The sequence below is a fragment of the Rhinatrema bivittatum genome, chromosome 4 (genome assembly GCF_901001135.1).
Source record: "Rhinatrema bivittatum chromosome 4, aRhiBiv1.1, whole genome shotgun sequence".
Taxonomy (NCBI): Eukaryota; Metazoa; Chordata; class Amphibia; order Gymnophiona; family Rhinatrematidae; genus Rhinatrema; species Rhinatrema bivittatum.
Window position 1 is genome coordinate 83468975 of NC_042618.1, and position 14332 is coordinate 83483306.

Consider the following 14332-nt stretch of genomic DNA (forward strand, 5'->3'; position numbering starts at 1 on the left):
TCCTTCGCTTCAAAATTCTGAATCAGCACTTTCAGTTCCAGGCTCTCCCCTTTGGGTTGGCGACTGCCCCGCGGACATTCACAAAGATCATGGTGGTAGTGGCGGCAGCCCTGAGACACGAGGGGATCCTAGTTCACCCCTACCTGGACGACTGGCTTATTCGGGCGAAGTCCTTTGCGCAGGGACAGTCGGCGGTCACCAGGGTCGTCCGACTCCTCCGGTCCCTGGGCTGGGTGGTGAACTTCACCAAGAGCTCCCTCACCCCTTCGGAGTACTTGGACTTCTTGGGAGCACGTTTCGATACGCTTCAGGGCAAGGTCTTCCTACACCCGGACAAGGCCCAGTCCCTCCGGGAGCAGATGCAGCGCTTTACTGTGTTACCAGCGCCCATGTCCTGGGAGTTTCTACAGCTCTTGGGCTCCATGTAACTGGTTTGAAATGTTTATTCTTTTTATGACTTATGATTTTACTATTATGATTGATGTTTTATATTTCTTGATTTTATTTTTTAATGTTTTATGAAGAATGGTAACATTTCTGTTTTTCCATTGTTGCTCTGTATATAGAGGCTGGCTCATTGTGGGTTCCAGTTCAGTTCTTCTTAGCACGTTTCTATTTATACTTTCTGGTCTCTTTATTCTGTATTTGGTCAGGGTCTGTCTGTGTTCTCCGTGTGTGACTGAGGTGAGATATTCTGCTCCATATAATTTATCTGTAGTGATCTATAGCAGTCTGATTTGTTCCCTTTTCCTAATAGGAAGTGTATTGGTGTTCTAGGGCTTGGTGTAATATGTGCAGTGTTACTTTTTCATAGATAAGATGTTACTGTTTGAGTGCTGGCAGTTAGGGTTGTTTAGGTGTGGGAGGATTACTATATTGTAATGGTAATTCTGTTTGTTCATGGCTTTCTGAGGGCCAAGCCCACACACAGCACGCATTACAAAAAGTCTAATTCCATAGGAGCTCCAAGTGTCTTTTTTGCAGGATTTTCTGGTTGGCACCACAGCAGTGCATGTAAATATAATATGCATATTAGAAGGGATAGTTTACCTTAGAAGACTGTACTTCTGAATTATCTTTTTCATGTAAAATCTGTTTTAAATGCATAATTGAATTGTGTGTGTGTGTGTGTGCGGGCGCGCAAGGCTGTAAGGTTTGCTTAGGGTACCTAATACCCTTCCCTTGACCATGGGTTCCCGAAGGGGAGTGGAGTGTCAGTTTTTAAAAATATAGATTGCTGGAGGAAGCTGGGCTTTTTTTGATGGGCGTGGGCCAGAGTCTGAATGATGTGGGGGCGGGTACAGTAATTTTTCACACAGGGCAGCAAAAAAATCAGCACCGGCCCTGTGCCTTGCATATTACTTGTATTTTTATGTGTTGTATCTCACTTAGCAAGCAATAAGTATTGATAATTAATATTATCAATGAGAAGTTCAAGATGCTTACTCTGATCACTTTGTTACCCCTTCTAAATGAAGGAGACTGGCAATATTCTCTGGATCTGAAGGATGTGTATACATCTATATAGAGATGCAACCAAGCCACAGGAAGTGTTAGATTAGTTGCAGAATGCATCACCTCCAATATCACATATTGCCTTTTTTGCCTAGTATCAGCTTGATAGATATTTATAAAATATTTGTCTGTTGTCATTTGTACAGACTGAGGGGGGGTCTGTTTGGATAATTAGTCAAGAGTACTTGTCATGCAGAGACAAACAAATCCATGCGCAGTGTTGTTTATGGATTTAAAAGATTATTCATCGTGTCCTCTAGGTTTTGGAATTGCTAGGATTCATCATCAATTACCCCAAATCCAAAACCAGCCTGATAGTTGGAATTTCCAGGCATTTTTCAGACATGACTCCAGCCTACGGAATCACAGTCTTAGTGTCTTGAGTGGAGGAAGTGAGGTGGAATCAGTAGACATCAGCCTGGACAATGCTGAGGATGCTGGGCCTTATGGTTTCGACAGTCCATGTGATATCATGGCACATTTCCTTCTGAGACATGCCCAGTGGGACCTTAAAGGCTCAGTAGAATTAAGCCACTCAGATGCTGCAGGAATATTGGATACGTTCTGACTCATTGCCTTGGTAGCTTTCCTATTTCAATCTAACCAACTCGAGTTCTTGCTTTCTCCACGTGAAAAAGCTGCTCATGAAGCACCTGGAGTTGAGCTCTGAAGGTTGTACATACAAAATCAGGGAGGAGGAGGATCTCTCTTCCTGTGTCGTGGAGCTGGGCAGGCAAACTGAGTCACCAGTTATAGTCTCGTGAGAGCTCCCTAGGGAGCAGCATCTTTTCTTGGTGGGAGAACTTTCAACATGCCAACAAAGAGAAACAAACCCTTCTGCACTTTAGATTGGAAGAGAGCAGCTGCACTCTTATCTGGATTGAGCTAAAGACCTTCAGAAGCCCACCTAGCTTTTATTTTCTTTTTCCCTGTACGTACCGGATCAGTCCAGACTCCTGGGTTTTGCCTCCGCACCAGCAGGTGGAGACAGAGCAAGATTTGACAGGCTCTGCCATATATACCAGGGTGCCACCCACAGCCTGCCAGTATTTCTGTCTCCAGCAGCTGGTCCGGGTGCAGAGCCCACAGCCTGAAAAAAAAAAAAAGACAGGGGGATTTAAGGAGGCTAGTCAGTCAGTGTCTATTGTTATTGTATGTTTCCTTCCCCCAATTCAGTTTTAGAAAAAAAAAAAAAGGACTCTTGGCATAGTTAGGAGGAAGAACGGTCCGTGTCTCCCAGGGGGTTGCCAGGTCCTGAGGGGACCATCCCCCCTAGTCGAGCAGGTTGCTGGGGCTAGGGGTCGAGGACCCTGCTTTCTTCAAGCCCAGCCGGGGTGATACCGGGGAGCCCAGCTCACTCACCCCAGCCGGACCGATTCAGAACTCGTCGAGGGACAGCTCTTGAGGCACTAAATAAATAAACAGAGTTTGTTTCGGCGATTCTCCGGCCTCACCGTGGCGGCGATTTCTTCCCCCCCCCCCCCAGACCCTCCCGCGTTGTCGGCTTGTTTTTCTTTCGCAGTTTTTTCTTTCAGTTTCAGTCGGAGCTGGTATGCCACGAGGCACGGCCTGCGGCTCTGGAAGCACGCGCCTCTCGCAGGATGGGCTGTGCTCAGCCTGCATCCCCGGAGGCGAGGGGATGTCGGGGGGGGGGGGGTCGTTCGGCGGACGTTCGCGGTCGCGATCGGGGAGCGCTCCTCGTTCCCTACCAAGCCATTCTCGCGAAACGCGGGAAATCTCGCCATTTTGCCGCGGCCCAAATTGACACGCCGCCCACCGGGGGGGGGGCCAGGAATTCCCTGCCCCCCCCTTTCGCCTCAGCGGCCGGTTTCGCATTCAGCTTCCCCTGCAGCGGCAGCAGGGGGAGGGAAGGGCCGGATACAGACAACACGGATACAGAGGACTCCTGCTCCTCTTTTTCCTCGGGATTTATTGTCGCGATGCACAGGGCCTTTAAAGCCAGCAAAGCCTACAATAGGTGTTCGCCCCATTTGGAGCCCCAAGGGGTCACACTTACGGCAGGCGTGTCTCGGCCGCGTCCAGAGGAAAAGGAGGGAGCCTCCAAATCCAAGCGCCCATTGCGGGTCCTTCCCCCCCAGGGAGGACACGGAGTCCTCCAAAGACTCGGTGGACCCTGACGAGCATGAGGACCCCTCCCCACCCCCGAGGGGGGTAGAGGGAGATGGCACCCCGGCACAGGGGACGGCGAGGCAAAGCCAGACTTCTGAGGGGGATGACCCGAGGGTCATACGCCTCTTCTGACGGGAGGAGCTGGCCCCGCTTATTCCTGCCATTTTGGGGGAGTCAGGGATCACCACACCCCCAGAGGAGTCTCGGCTTGGCTCAATGGATCCAGTGTTGTTGGGCCTGAGTGGTCCCCCTACAACTTTCCCTTTTCACTTCTCGGCGATGAATCTTCTCTTTTGGGAATGAGATACCCCAGACCTCGGCCTGGAGGTCACGAAGGCCATGGATAAACTTTATCCCTTGCCAGAGGAGGCTCTGGAAGTCCTACGTGTGCCGAAGGTGGATGCCGCAATCTCAGCGGTGACAAAGAGGACGACCATTCTGGTCACGGGTACCACGGCGTTGAAGGACCTCCAGGATCGCAAGTTGGAAATCCAGTTGAAGAAGATTTTTGAAGTTTCTGCTCTGAGGACCCGAGCAGCGATCTGTATTAACTTTGCTTTATGAGCCGGCCTGAGTTGGGTGCAGCAGCTACTCGCCAACGAGGGCCTGTCAGAGGAAGAAGCCAGACAGGCCGGTCGTCTCGAGGCGGTCGCAGTTTACAGTGTGGACGCTCTGTACAACCTTCTTAGAACTTCGGCACGCTCTATGGTGTCCGCCGTCTCGGCCAGACGTCTCTTGTGGCTAAGGAACTGGTCAGCGGACGGAGCCTCCAGGTCTCGCCTGGGTTCCTTGCCCTTTAAGGGCAATCTGATTTTCGGTAAAGAACTGGATGATATGATACAGTTGCTCGGCGAGAATAAAGGTTACCATCTGCTGGAGGACAGGTCGCGTTCCAAGGGGTCTTTTTCGTCCAGTTCTAGATTTTGGGGTAATCGTAAGTCTCGAACCCCTCGTCCTAGTACCCCTTCATCCTCCTTTCGGTCGGGAGGGGGTAGACAACAGCCTCAATCATTTCGAGGAAGACATTTTGGTAGGCCGACTTCTACCTCTTCAGCCCCTGGCGGTAAGTCGGCACAGTGATGTCCTGCTGGTCCATCCCTTAGTGCCGAAGGAAGGGGGCAGGCTGTTCCTCTTTTACGAGGCATAGATCACAATCACGACAGACCAGTGGGTACTCTCTGTGATAAAACACGGCTACGCTTTAGATTTTGCTCGCCTTCCCAATCCGAGATTTTTTCCATCCCCGTGCGGGCCCGCAGACAAGTGGTCAGCGGTTCATCAGACTTTGGTCCGGTTGGTAGATCTCGGGGCTATTGTTCCAGTTCCCGCCTTGGAACAATGAAGAGGACACTACTCCATATATTTCGTCGTTCCAAAGAAAGAAGGCTCCTTCCGGCCCATTTGCATGGAGACCCTGAGGTCCGTGATTGCTTCAGTGTGACCGGGAGAGTTCCTGGCCTCTCTGGATCTCACAGAGGCATACCTGCATATTGGGATCCGGAAGGATCATCAGAAATACCTCAGGTTCTATGTGTTGGGGAAACATTACCAATTTCAAGCGTTACCGTTCGGGCTCGCGACAGCCTCCAGAACTTTCACCAAGATAATGGTGGTGGTGGCAGCGCAGTTGCGCCGAGAGGGGCTGTTAGTCCATCCATATCTGGACGATTGGTTGATCCGAGCAAAATCCGAGGAACTTTGTCGGTCAGCAATTCTGCGAGTTCTACAACTGTTGCACTCCCTCGGCTGGGTGGTCAATACAGCCAAGAGTCACCTCAATCCTGTTGCAGTTTTAGTTATCTGTGAACCGAGATGATGTTCCCAACGTATCCCGGTATATAAAAACACATAAATAAATAAATCCCTCTCAGTCACTGGAATTTTTGGGAGCTTTATTCGACGCAAGGCAAGGTCTTCCTCTCAGTCGACCGCAGTCACAAATTGCAAAGGCAGGTCACGGCCCTGCTGCAGATGCAGACACCAACGGTTTGGGACTATCTGCAGTTGATTGGTTCCATGGCATCAACACTGGAACTGGTTCCGTGGGCTTTCGCGCACATGCGTCCTTTACAATCGGCGATGCTTTCCCGCTGGAGTCCGGTGTGCGAGCAGTTCCATCTTCCATTACCTCTAACGGCCATGACACGTTCCAGTCTGGTATGGTGGTTGCACTCGGACAATCTTCTCAAGGGGGTTTCGATTGTGGCTCCGGATTGGACAGTGGTCATTACAGATGCGAGCCTCTCCGGCTGGGGAGCAGTATGTTTGCGGCAGTCAGTACAGGGTCGTTGGTCTACGACCAAGTCTTGCTGGTTGATCAGTCGCTTGGAGACCAGAGCGGTGCGCCTGGCACTTGGGCATTCCTACCCCTGTTCCGGGGAAAGTCGGTCAGGGTTCTGTCCGACAATGCGACGACGGTGGCCCACATCAATCGTCAGGCGGGGACCCGGAGTCGCTCGGTGGCACTAGAAGCTCGGCTCCTAATACACTGGGCGGAGTGACACCTTCTCAGCATCGCCACATCTCACATCGCAGGGGTAGACAACATTCACGCAGATTTTCTGAGCCGTCATCAACTCGATCCCGGAGAATGGGAGCTGGCAGACAGAGCCTTCCAGCTCATCTGCGACAGATGGAGACAGCCAGCCATGGATCTGATGGCGACCTTTCAGAATGCCAAGGTTCCACGCTTCTTCGCCCAGCACAGGGAACCGGGGGCAGAGGGGGTGGACGCCTTGGCGCTGCCCTGGCCGACGTCAATCCGTATGTATGTCTTTCCCCCTGGCCTCTAATAAGCAAAGTCCTTCGTCACATAGAGAGTCACCCGGCGGAGGTCATACTTGTGGCCTCGGCATCCGTGGTTTGCAGATCTCGTCAACCTGGCATTAGAAGAACCACTCCGTCTTCCGGCACTACCAAATCTTCTTCATCAGGGACCTGTCTGTTTCGATCAGGTAGATCGCTTTTGTCTAGCGGCATGGCTTTTGAGAGGCGCCATTTAAGAGGTAAAGGTCATTCGGACGCGGTGGTGTCCACTCTTCTGCGGTCATTCAAGGCCTCGACTTCATGGTCTTATGTTCGTGTTTGGAAGGTATTCGAGTCATGGTGCGTTTCTCGGGCGATTCGGGCTACTCGGGCAGCCGTTTCAGATATTTTGGCCTTTCTTCAGGATGGTTTGGCCAAGGGCCTATCTTGAAGTTCGTTACGAGTACAGGTGGCTGCCCTCAGTTGCTTACGTGGTTCAGTAAAAGGGGGGACTTTGGCATCTCATCCTGATATTGTTCGATTCCTGAAGGGGGCAAAGCATTTACGTCCACCACTACTTGCATCCTGTCCTTCCTGGAACTTAAATGTGGTGCTCAAAGCCTTGTGTGCACCCCCGTTTGAACCACTGAAGAGAGCGACTCTGAAGGATCTTACGTTGAAAGTCGTATTCTTGGTGGCAATCACCTCGGCTAGGCGGGTTTCCAAACTCCAGGCATTGTCCTGCAGGGAACCCTTCTTGCGGATCTCTGAGTCCGGAGATAGTCTCTGGAGGGTCCCTTCTTTCCTACCCAAAGTAGTTTCTTCTTTTCATCTGAATCAGTCGGTGGAGCTTCCAGCGTTTTCTCATCTCGACAGATCGGATAATCTTTCCAAGGATTTGAAAAAGCTGGATGTGTGAAGGGTCCTCTTACGTTATCTGGAAGTTACTAATGGTTTTTGGGTATCGGATCACCTTTTCATCCTTTGGAACAGTCCCAAAAAGGGTAATATGGCATCTAAGACCACCATTTCGCGGTGGTTGAAGGAAACCATAAATTCTACGTATCTTTTGGGTGGCTGATCCTTATCTCTGGGACTGAAGGCGCACTCCATTCGCTTCCAGGCGGCTTCCTGGGCAGAGTGTCAGCAGATCTCCCCGCTAGAGATCTGTAGGGCAGCGACTTGGAAATCGTTGCACATGTTCGCATGTCATTATCGTCTGGATGTACAGGACTCCAGGGAGGGCAATTTCGGAGCAGGTAGTTGAGCTCTGGTACATCCCAGGAGTCTGGACTGATCCGGTACATACAGAGAAAAGAAAATTAGGTCTTACCTTCAATAATTTTCGTTCCTGTAGTACCAAGGATCAGTCCAGAATCCCTCCCACTGCTGCACTGAGTTCGGAGAGTCCGCTGTTACTAAATCTGCTCAAATTTATGGGACCTGGAAGGATCCTTAACTCTGTCTTCTTCCGTTTGCTTGGGTCAGATTCTTGTTGGGAGGAGTGACCCTAGAGTCCCCCGGTTGAGCTTCATGTATATAGTTAGTTTACATCTGGGAATTATTCTGCTTTGACATTACGTAATACTGACAGGCTGTGGGTGGCACCCTGGTATATATGGCAGAGCCTGTCAAATCTTGCTCTGTCTCCACCTGCTGGTGTGGAGGCAAAACCCAGGAGTCTGGACTGATCCTTGGTTCTACAGGAACGAAAATTATCGAAGGTAAGACCTAATTTTCTTTTCTCTCTCCCCCCCCCCCCCCCATCCAACAAACCTGGAGTTGTTGCTTCAAAGAGTCTTATTGGATAGAAGACTGCATATTCTTCCCTTCTGAGTAAGCTAATTTGACCCTGGAAGGGTTTGTGGGGCTGTGGCAGCCTCAGTGGCCAATCTGAGATCATCACATTGCTTACAAGCAGACTCCCAACATGACAGCACTTTACTCTCCAGGATTTCTTTAAAGGTTAAAGCCCAACTCCATCCCCACTAGACCCTATTTGATTATTTCAGATTGGCTTCCTACAAAAAGTATTTGTTTTGCCCTGTCTGCAAGGGAAGCTCCTCTTTTTCTTTTTTCCATGAGCCAGCAATTTTTCTCCCTAGTTTGGCAGACCCCCCTTCCCACTCTTTCGAGTCTGCTCATTGGCTGCTCCTGGAATCTTGGATCATTGACTCTGTCTGGCCACCAGATGTTGAGGTGCAGAAGGCCCAATCTGGGAATCGAACATGCATAGCACTGTCATGGAGCCACTATGACGGCCTGGCAGATTGAGATGATGCTGGGTTTTTCCATTTTTCTTTCAGGATCACCCTTGGGATGGGAGTCCCATTTGTGTAACAAAGAGGAACTGCTTATTTTTGGAGAAAACAAATTTGCCTGCTTGTAATGAGTGTTTTCCGAAGACAGCAGTTCACCAGTCATGCATTCCTTCTCTCCTCCCTTTCTAGAGATGAACTCATTATAAAAAAGAGGCACGCTGCATAACACTGGGAGTGTAGGAACTGCTACACATACCCAGAGAGTTCTTCCAGTCTTTGCTAGAAAAATCTGAAAAAAGTGTTGTGTGTGGCTGTGTCATCAGATGACATCAACCATCTATGTGACTGGTGAGCTTCTGTCTTTAAAGATCAGGCATTACAGATAAGTAACTTTGCTGTCGGAAGAAAACTGAATGACAGAATTAAAGGAGAGAGCAGCTAAGGTAGTATTATTAAAGGACTGGGAAAGTGCAGTGTAAGGAGAAAGCATAGAGACTAATAGAAAAACATGGAGAATGGGATCAGGAGAGTGAGGGATTGAGATGAAAATATAAGTAGTGTGGTCAGAGAGAGGACATGGGATAAATGTCTGAAGAACAGAAGGTCAAGGTGATGTCCAGCAATCTGAATGGTGGAAGAAGGCAGAAGGGTCGATAAGGAACAGGATGAGAAGAGGGAGAGAAGAGAATGTGCAGGAGTAGAGTTAAAATCTCCAAGAGTAAGAGTGGGAATGGACAGATCCGAGAGAGAACAGGAGAATATCAGGATTGAGTAGGGTTTGGTAGATAGATAACCATTAGTAATATCTGGGCGGGAAGGGTGAAGAGGGGGAATAATGGAATATAAAGGAAGTGGGTTTGGGGAGAGAAAGTAACATGAGAACGAGATGAACATAAGAACATGCCATACTGGGTCAGAGCAAGGGTCCATCAAGCCCAGCATCCTGTTTCCAACAGAGGCCAAACCAGGCCATAAGAACCTGGCAAGTACCCAAAAACTAAGAAGATCCCATGCTACTGATGCAATTAATAGCAGTGGCTATTCCCTAAGTAAACTTGATAGCCGTTAATGGACTTCTCCTCCTGTCTTTCCTTCATGATTAGAAATGGCTGGGGTATGAGTAATCAAGTAGGGATGAGAAACAAGCTGGGAGGTGGGATCCATCTTTAGAGAGGAAGAGGTTCAGAACCACTAATTCCACGAGGGAGGGAGAAAGGGATATGAGAGAGATCCCATCTTGCCTGGTAGTGGTGCTGTGTCTGACAAATGGAAGAGATAATAGTTGGAATGGAAGAAAGCAAACTGGGGGAGATCAAAGCAAGGAGAAAGAGCAGGAGTAAGACCAGGTGAATCGGCAGGTTCGGAAGTACAGGCTGCAGAGGAGAGAACTGTCAAAGACTGTTGAAAAGTAGAGAGGAGAAATTCTTGTATGCCACCCAATGTCTCATCCAACCTTTTCTCATCCCAGATAATCACATCTTTGCCTGGGGAAATGGTGGCAATGGGCGTCTTGCGATGACTCCGTCAGAAAGACCTCACAGCTCAGATATCTGCACCTCATGGCCTCGACCCATCTTTGGTTCTTTACATCATGTGCCAGACCTGTCCTGCCATGGCTGGCACACCATCCTCATTGTGGGTGAGTCAGAAATAGTCATAGTAGCATTCTGCGGCCATCTGAGTTTAGTGATATTCTGCAGTTCTAAAATTCAAATCAAAGTCTGGAATGGCCCCATGAAATCATCTGTAGGACTTAAAGCTTTCTGTTTTGTAAGGCTCTAGGCTGTCAGCAGTGCTGATTTTCTCATGCTACTGATAGCTAAGACATAGGGTGGAGCCCAAAAAGATTACAGAGAAGCAGAAAATACTGGTTTTCTGTAGATTCTCTGACTTAATATCGTGGCGATATTAAGTCGGAGGAACCAAAAAAGAATCTCCCTAAAAAAAAGGAAAAAAAACAGTGTACCAGCAGACAGGTTAGGAAAACGGATGCTCCTAACCCGCTGACAGCCACCTCTCCTGGGCACTCGCTGCCGAGAAGGTGCTAGGGGCTCACAATTTCCCCCAGCGCCTCCTTTTTACCGCGGCAGCCCATTTAGATATTACATTGGGTGCCCCGGAGAGGTGCATTGGTGCACGTTAGGAAAGCAGGCACGCAATCATGAGTGTCCGTTATCCCTGCACAGATAAAGCATCGGCCTGACAGTATACTGGTTTCCTTGGGTCTTGGATTGGTCTAAAAACTGAACAACCCCCTATGCTGGTGCAGAAGATGGCAATGTTGGACTTGGAGTTTTGCAAAATAAAAATCTATGATTTTTGTAAGGCCTAATCATTGTTTCACAATCACTACTTTTATCCATTGTGTCATCCATCGTCTAGTGTAAGTGACCTTGAAAGATTCTTACTTCCAGTCCATACATTTCTGCAGAGAGGAGTCACCCTTTGCTTTCTCACTAGTGCAGCAGCTTGGCCTCCTGCATAGAGCAGCTGCCCCTCAGCTCTTGGAAATAGACTGTTGTCCATTTTTGTTATCTACAGAAGAGGATTGGACAATAGGACTGAATTTCTGCTAGTTTTGTTGGATTTAATCGCTGCCTTTGACATTGACATTCATGGCATTTTTTGCAAAGACTGAGTGATATTGGGATAGGTGGCATCATTTATAAATGGTTTGAGTCTTTCCTGCAAGAAAGGACCCAGCGAATAGTTATTGATGGGAGCAAGTCTGCTCTGTTCAATATTAAGATAGGGGTACTGCAGGGGTCTGCGCTTTTGGCATCAGTTTTTAATGTACACATTACACAGATATGTAAGATTTCAGCTGACCTAGATGTGGGGTACTGAGTTTTCGCTGATGACATCCAATTTTTCATCCCGATTAGAGGATCATTGGCCAAGGCCTTGAATAATATAGCCAATTGCATTGCTAGACCGAAGGCCTTGTTATTCAAAAACAAACTGACCCTAAATGTGAACAAAACTAAAATTTTGTACTTGGCCAGAAACCCTGTTGACAATTTTCCCAGAAAGTTAACCGTGGATGGTGTTTCCATTCCTATTTTGAGACAAGCCCAAAATTTGGGCATTTTGATGGATGCATAGCTTACATTGCAACCACATATAAAACAAGTGGTCAAGAATTCCTGCTTCAGCTGCTTTGAAGATTTCAGCCTTTTCTTAATGAACAAAATCTGAAGACTTGTTCATTCATTAGTGATGTCATCTATGGATTACCTTCTATCTGGGACTGCCCTGTTATACGATGAGGGCATTACAGTGTATTCAAAACTCAGGGGTTTCTCTCTAGCAGCCTATTACCCCCTACACTTGTTAAGCATCATTGGTTACCAGTTATTTGGAGGGTGATGATCAAAACGATTTTGTTAGCTTTTAAGGGCATCAGTGGGAATGCCCTGCCAAATTTTAATGCAGCCCTTAATCTTTACTGTCCGATTTGATCTTTTTTTTAACTTATTTATCACATTTCAATGAACAAAGTACAAAACTTAAACAGTGAGGACCTAAAAACACTGGGAAAAACTGAGATCCATTTTTCAAATATCTAAGAAAAGGCAAAAGGAAAAACAAAAATTACTGTTAGAGAGTCCCCATTCATTCATATCACCAGAAGACGTGATTTTTCGGTAGCCGGCCCACTAATCTGGAATTCCATCCCAGACAATTTAAGACAGATCACCAATTACAAAGAATTTAAAAAGAATCTTAAAACCTTCCTCTTCTTGATTGCCTTTAATAATGCCCAGGTGTCCTAAACTTTTCTCTACGGCAGACACTCCTCTGTACCGAAATTACCATCGAGCCTCTCCCTCACTTTAGGCTACTTTTTACTGTTTTTGACTTATTGTTTTGTCCATGTTGCTTTATTTTATCCTTATTTGTTATGTTTTAATGTTCACCTTATTATGTACTTTTATATCCTATAAACCGTTTTGATCAACTTGTCTTGTAAAAGCGGTATAGAAACATTTTTAAATAAAATAAATAAATACATTTTAAAGAAAAACAAACAAAAGAGGCAGAGAGAATAGTAGGGAGAGAAAAGGAAAATTACAAAGAAGAAAAACAATAGCTAGAGGTGAACATGCCTGCTAATATGCACACAGGATTGAAGGGACAGGAGATGATGACAAAACCTTTCTGGAATTCAGGAGAGAATCAGAGCAATATTTAACAAACCATCTGCAAGGCTAACGAAAAGTAAAGGTTTCCCCTACTTCCAAGCTTTCTTTCCTTAAAGCCAGGAGCCCCATCCTTCTCTCTTGGGTAACCCTGCCAATATCTGGAAAGATTCTCATTCTTTGACCATGAAATAATGAGTCCAGATTCCGAAAATAACAGGACATCACAGAACGAATGTCAGCATCGGCGAGTGACCCGCTCAATGATCTCCAGGAATTCAGTCAGATATGATAAACCTCCATTGCCCTGGCCAAGAAAGCGAGGTGAAAAAGAAGAAAGGAATTGTATTAATTGATGGAGATTTATCCTGAGGAATCTTCAAAACCTCTTGAAAATATCATTCCTGTTCGTACCCCGGATCAGTCCAGATGAGTGGGTTTATGCATCCCTACCAGCAGATGGAGCCAGAGAACAAAACTTTGTGGCACTGCTACATAACCAATAGCAGATGGTAGAGTTGCACTCCTGCAATTTAGAGGTCTTTAAAAAAAAAGAGTAATGAGTTTCGGCTCCCCGAGGTGTTAGGTTCCTTCGTGGGCCATCCCTCGGGTAGAGTAAGGCGAGTGGGGGGATGGCAAACTCTGTCAGGACTCGGCCGTGGTTCCCTCTCCCCCTCTGGGCCCTTCGCTCCCTCGCTGTGCCTGGTTCCTCACCAGGTAGTCTCCAGAAGCAGGGGAGTAGACTTTCCCTCCTGTTTTTTCCTTTAGTCCCTGTTTCTTAAAAAAAGAAAAGAAGAAACAGGTACCAGAAGGCTGCAGCAGCGTTTGTGTGCAGGCCTGAGGAGCAGGTAAGTTTTGTTTTTTTCTGTGCCGGGAGGCAGGCAGGAGGGAGCGGGCCGAATTGTCTGCCTTTATAGAGGATGAGTACAGCTGTATTTCAGCACCTGGACAGCGGTCATGCAATCGCTGCTGCTACATTTATTTATAGGCCTGACCGTGTGTGCAGGCCCGACCACCCCGACATGCTGGCTCCCGTGCAGCGCAGCAGACTTTGCCACAGCTGCAGGCTGAAGCATTCTCACCTCGATGCAGCCTTGTTTTGCCGCGATTGTGCTTCGGGGGAGGGCCGGGATCTCAATAGGGACCTCGATAGGACCCCCGGGGAGTGGTGAAAAAGTGCAGGTGGCTGGGTAGGCTCCTGAGGCTCTGCAGGGGTCAGAGGAGCCGGCGGCCATTTTGGGAGCACATGCAGAAGTGCAGGCTGCCATTTCTGAGCCCCATGATTCCCCTCCCATGCTTTTTCCTGTGGGAAAGGACCCTGCTGGTGGCAGGGGACGAGGTGGGGCTCCGGAGGGAGTTGATCAGGACTCTTCCTCCTTGGACCTAGAGACCTTTTCCACGGGTTTTGTGCTTCTCCTTCATAAGGCTTATTTAGCCCGGAAGGAGTTAGGGGCAAAGAGGCCTTTGCCTAGGAAGTCCTGGACAGCCAAGAGGCCTAGAGGGCCTGTGGAGTCAGGAGGGATCCTGCGGATGCTGAGT

The 14332-nt window shown here is 48.1% G+C and overlaps 1 protein-coding gene across 3 annotated transcripts in view; it reads left to right on the plus strand.

The window, feature by feature from the left end:
• NEK9 (NIMA related kinase 9) overlaps positions 1-14332 on the plus strand; it is a 210486-nt gene that overhangs the window by 144443 nt on the left and 51711 nt on the right. For all 3 annotated transcript variants that reach the window (XM_029598406.1, XM_029598407.1, XM_029598408.1), the window contains one exon: positions 10120-10290. In XM_029598406.1, coding sequence (XP_029454266.1) covers positions 10120-10290 — 171 coding nt within the window. The remainder of the gene's footprint in view (positions 1-10119; positions 10291-14332) is intronic.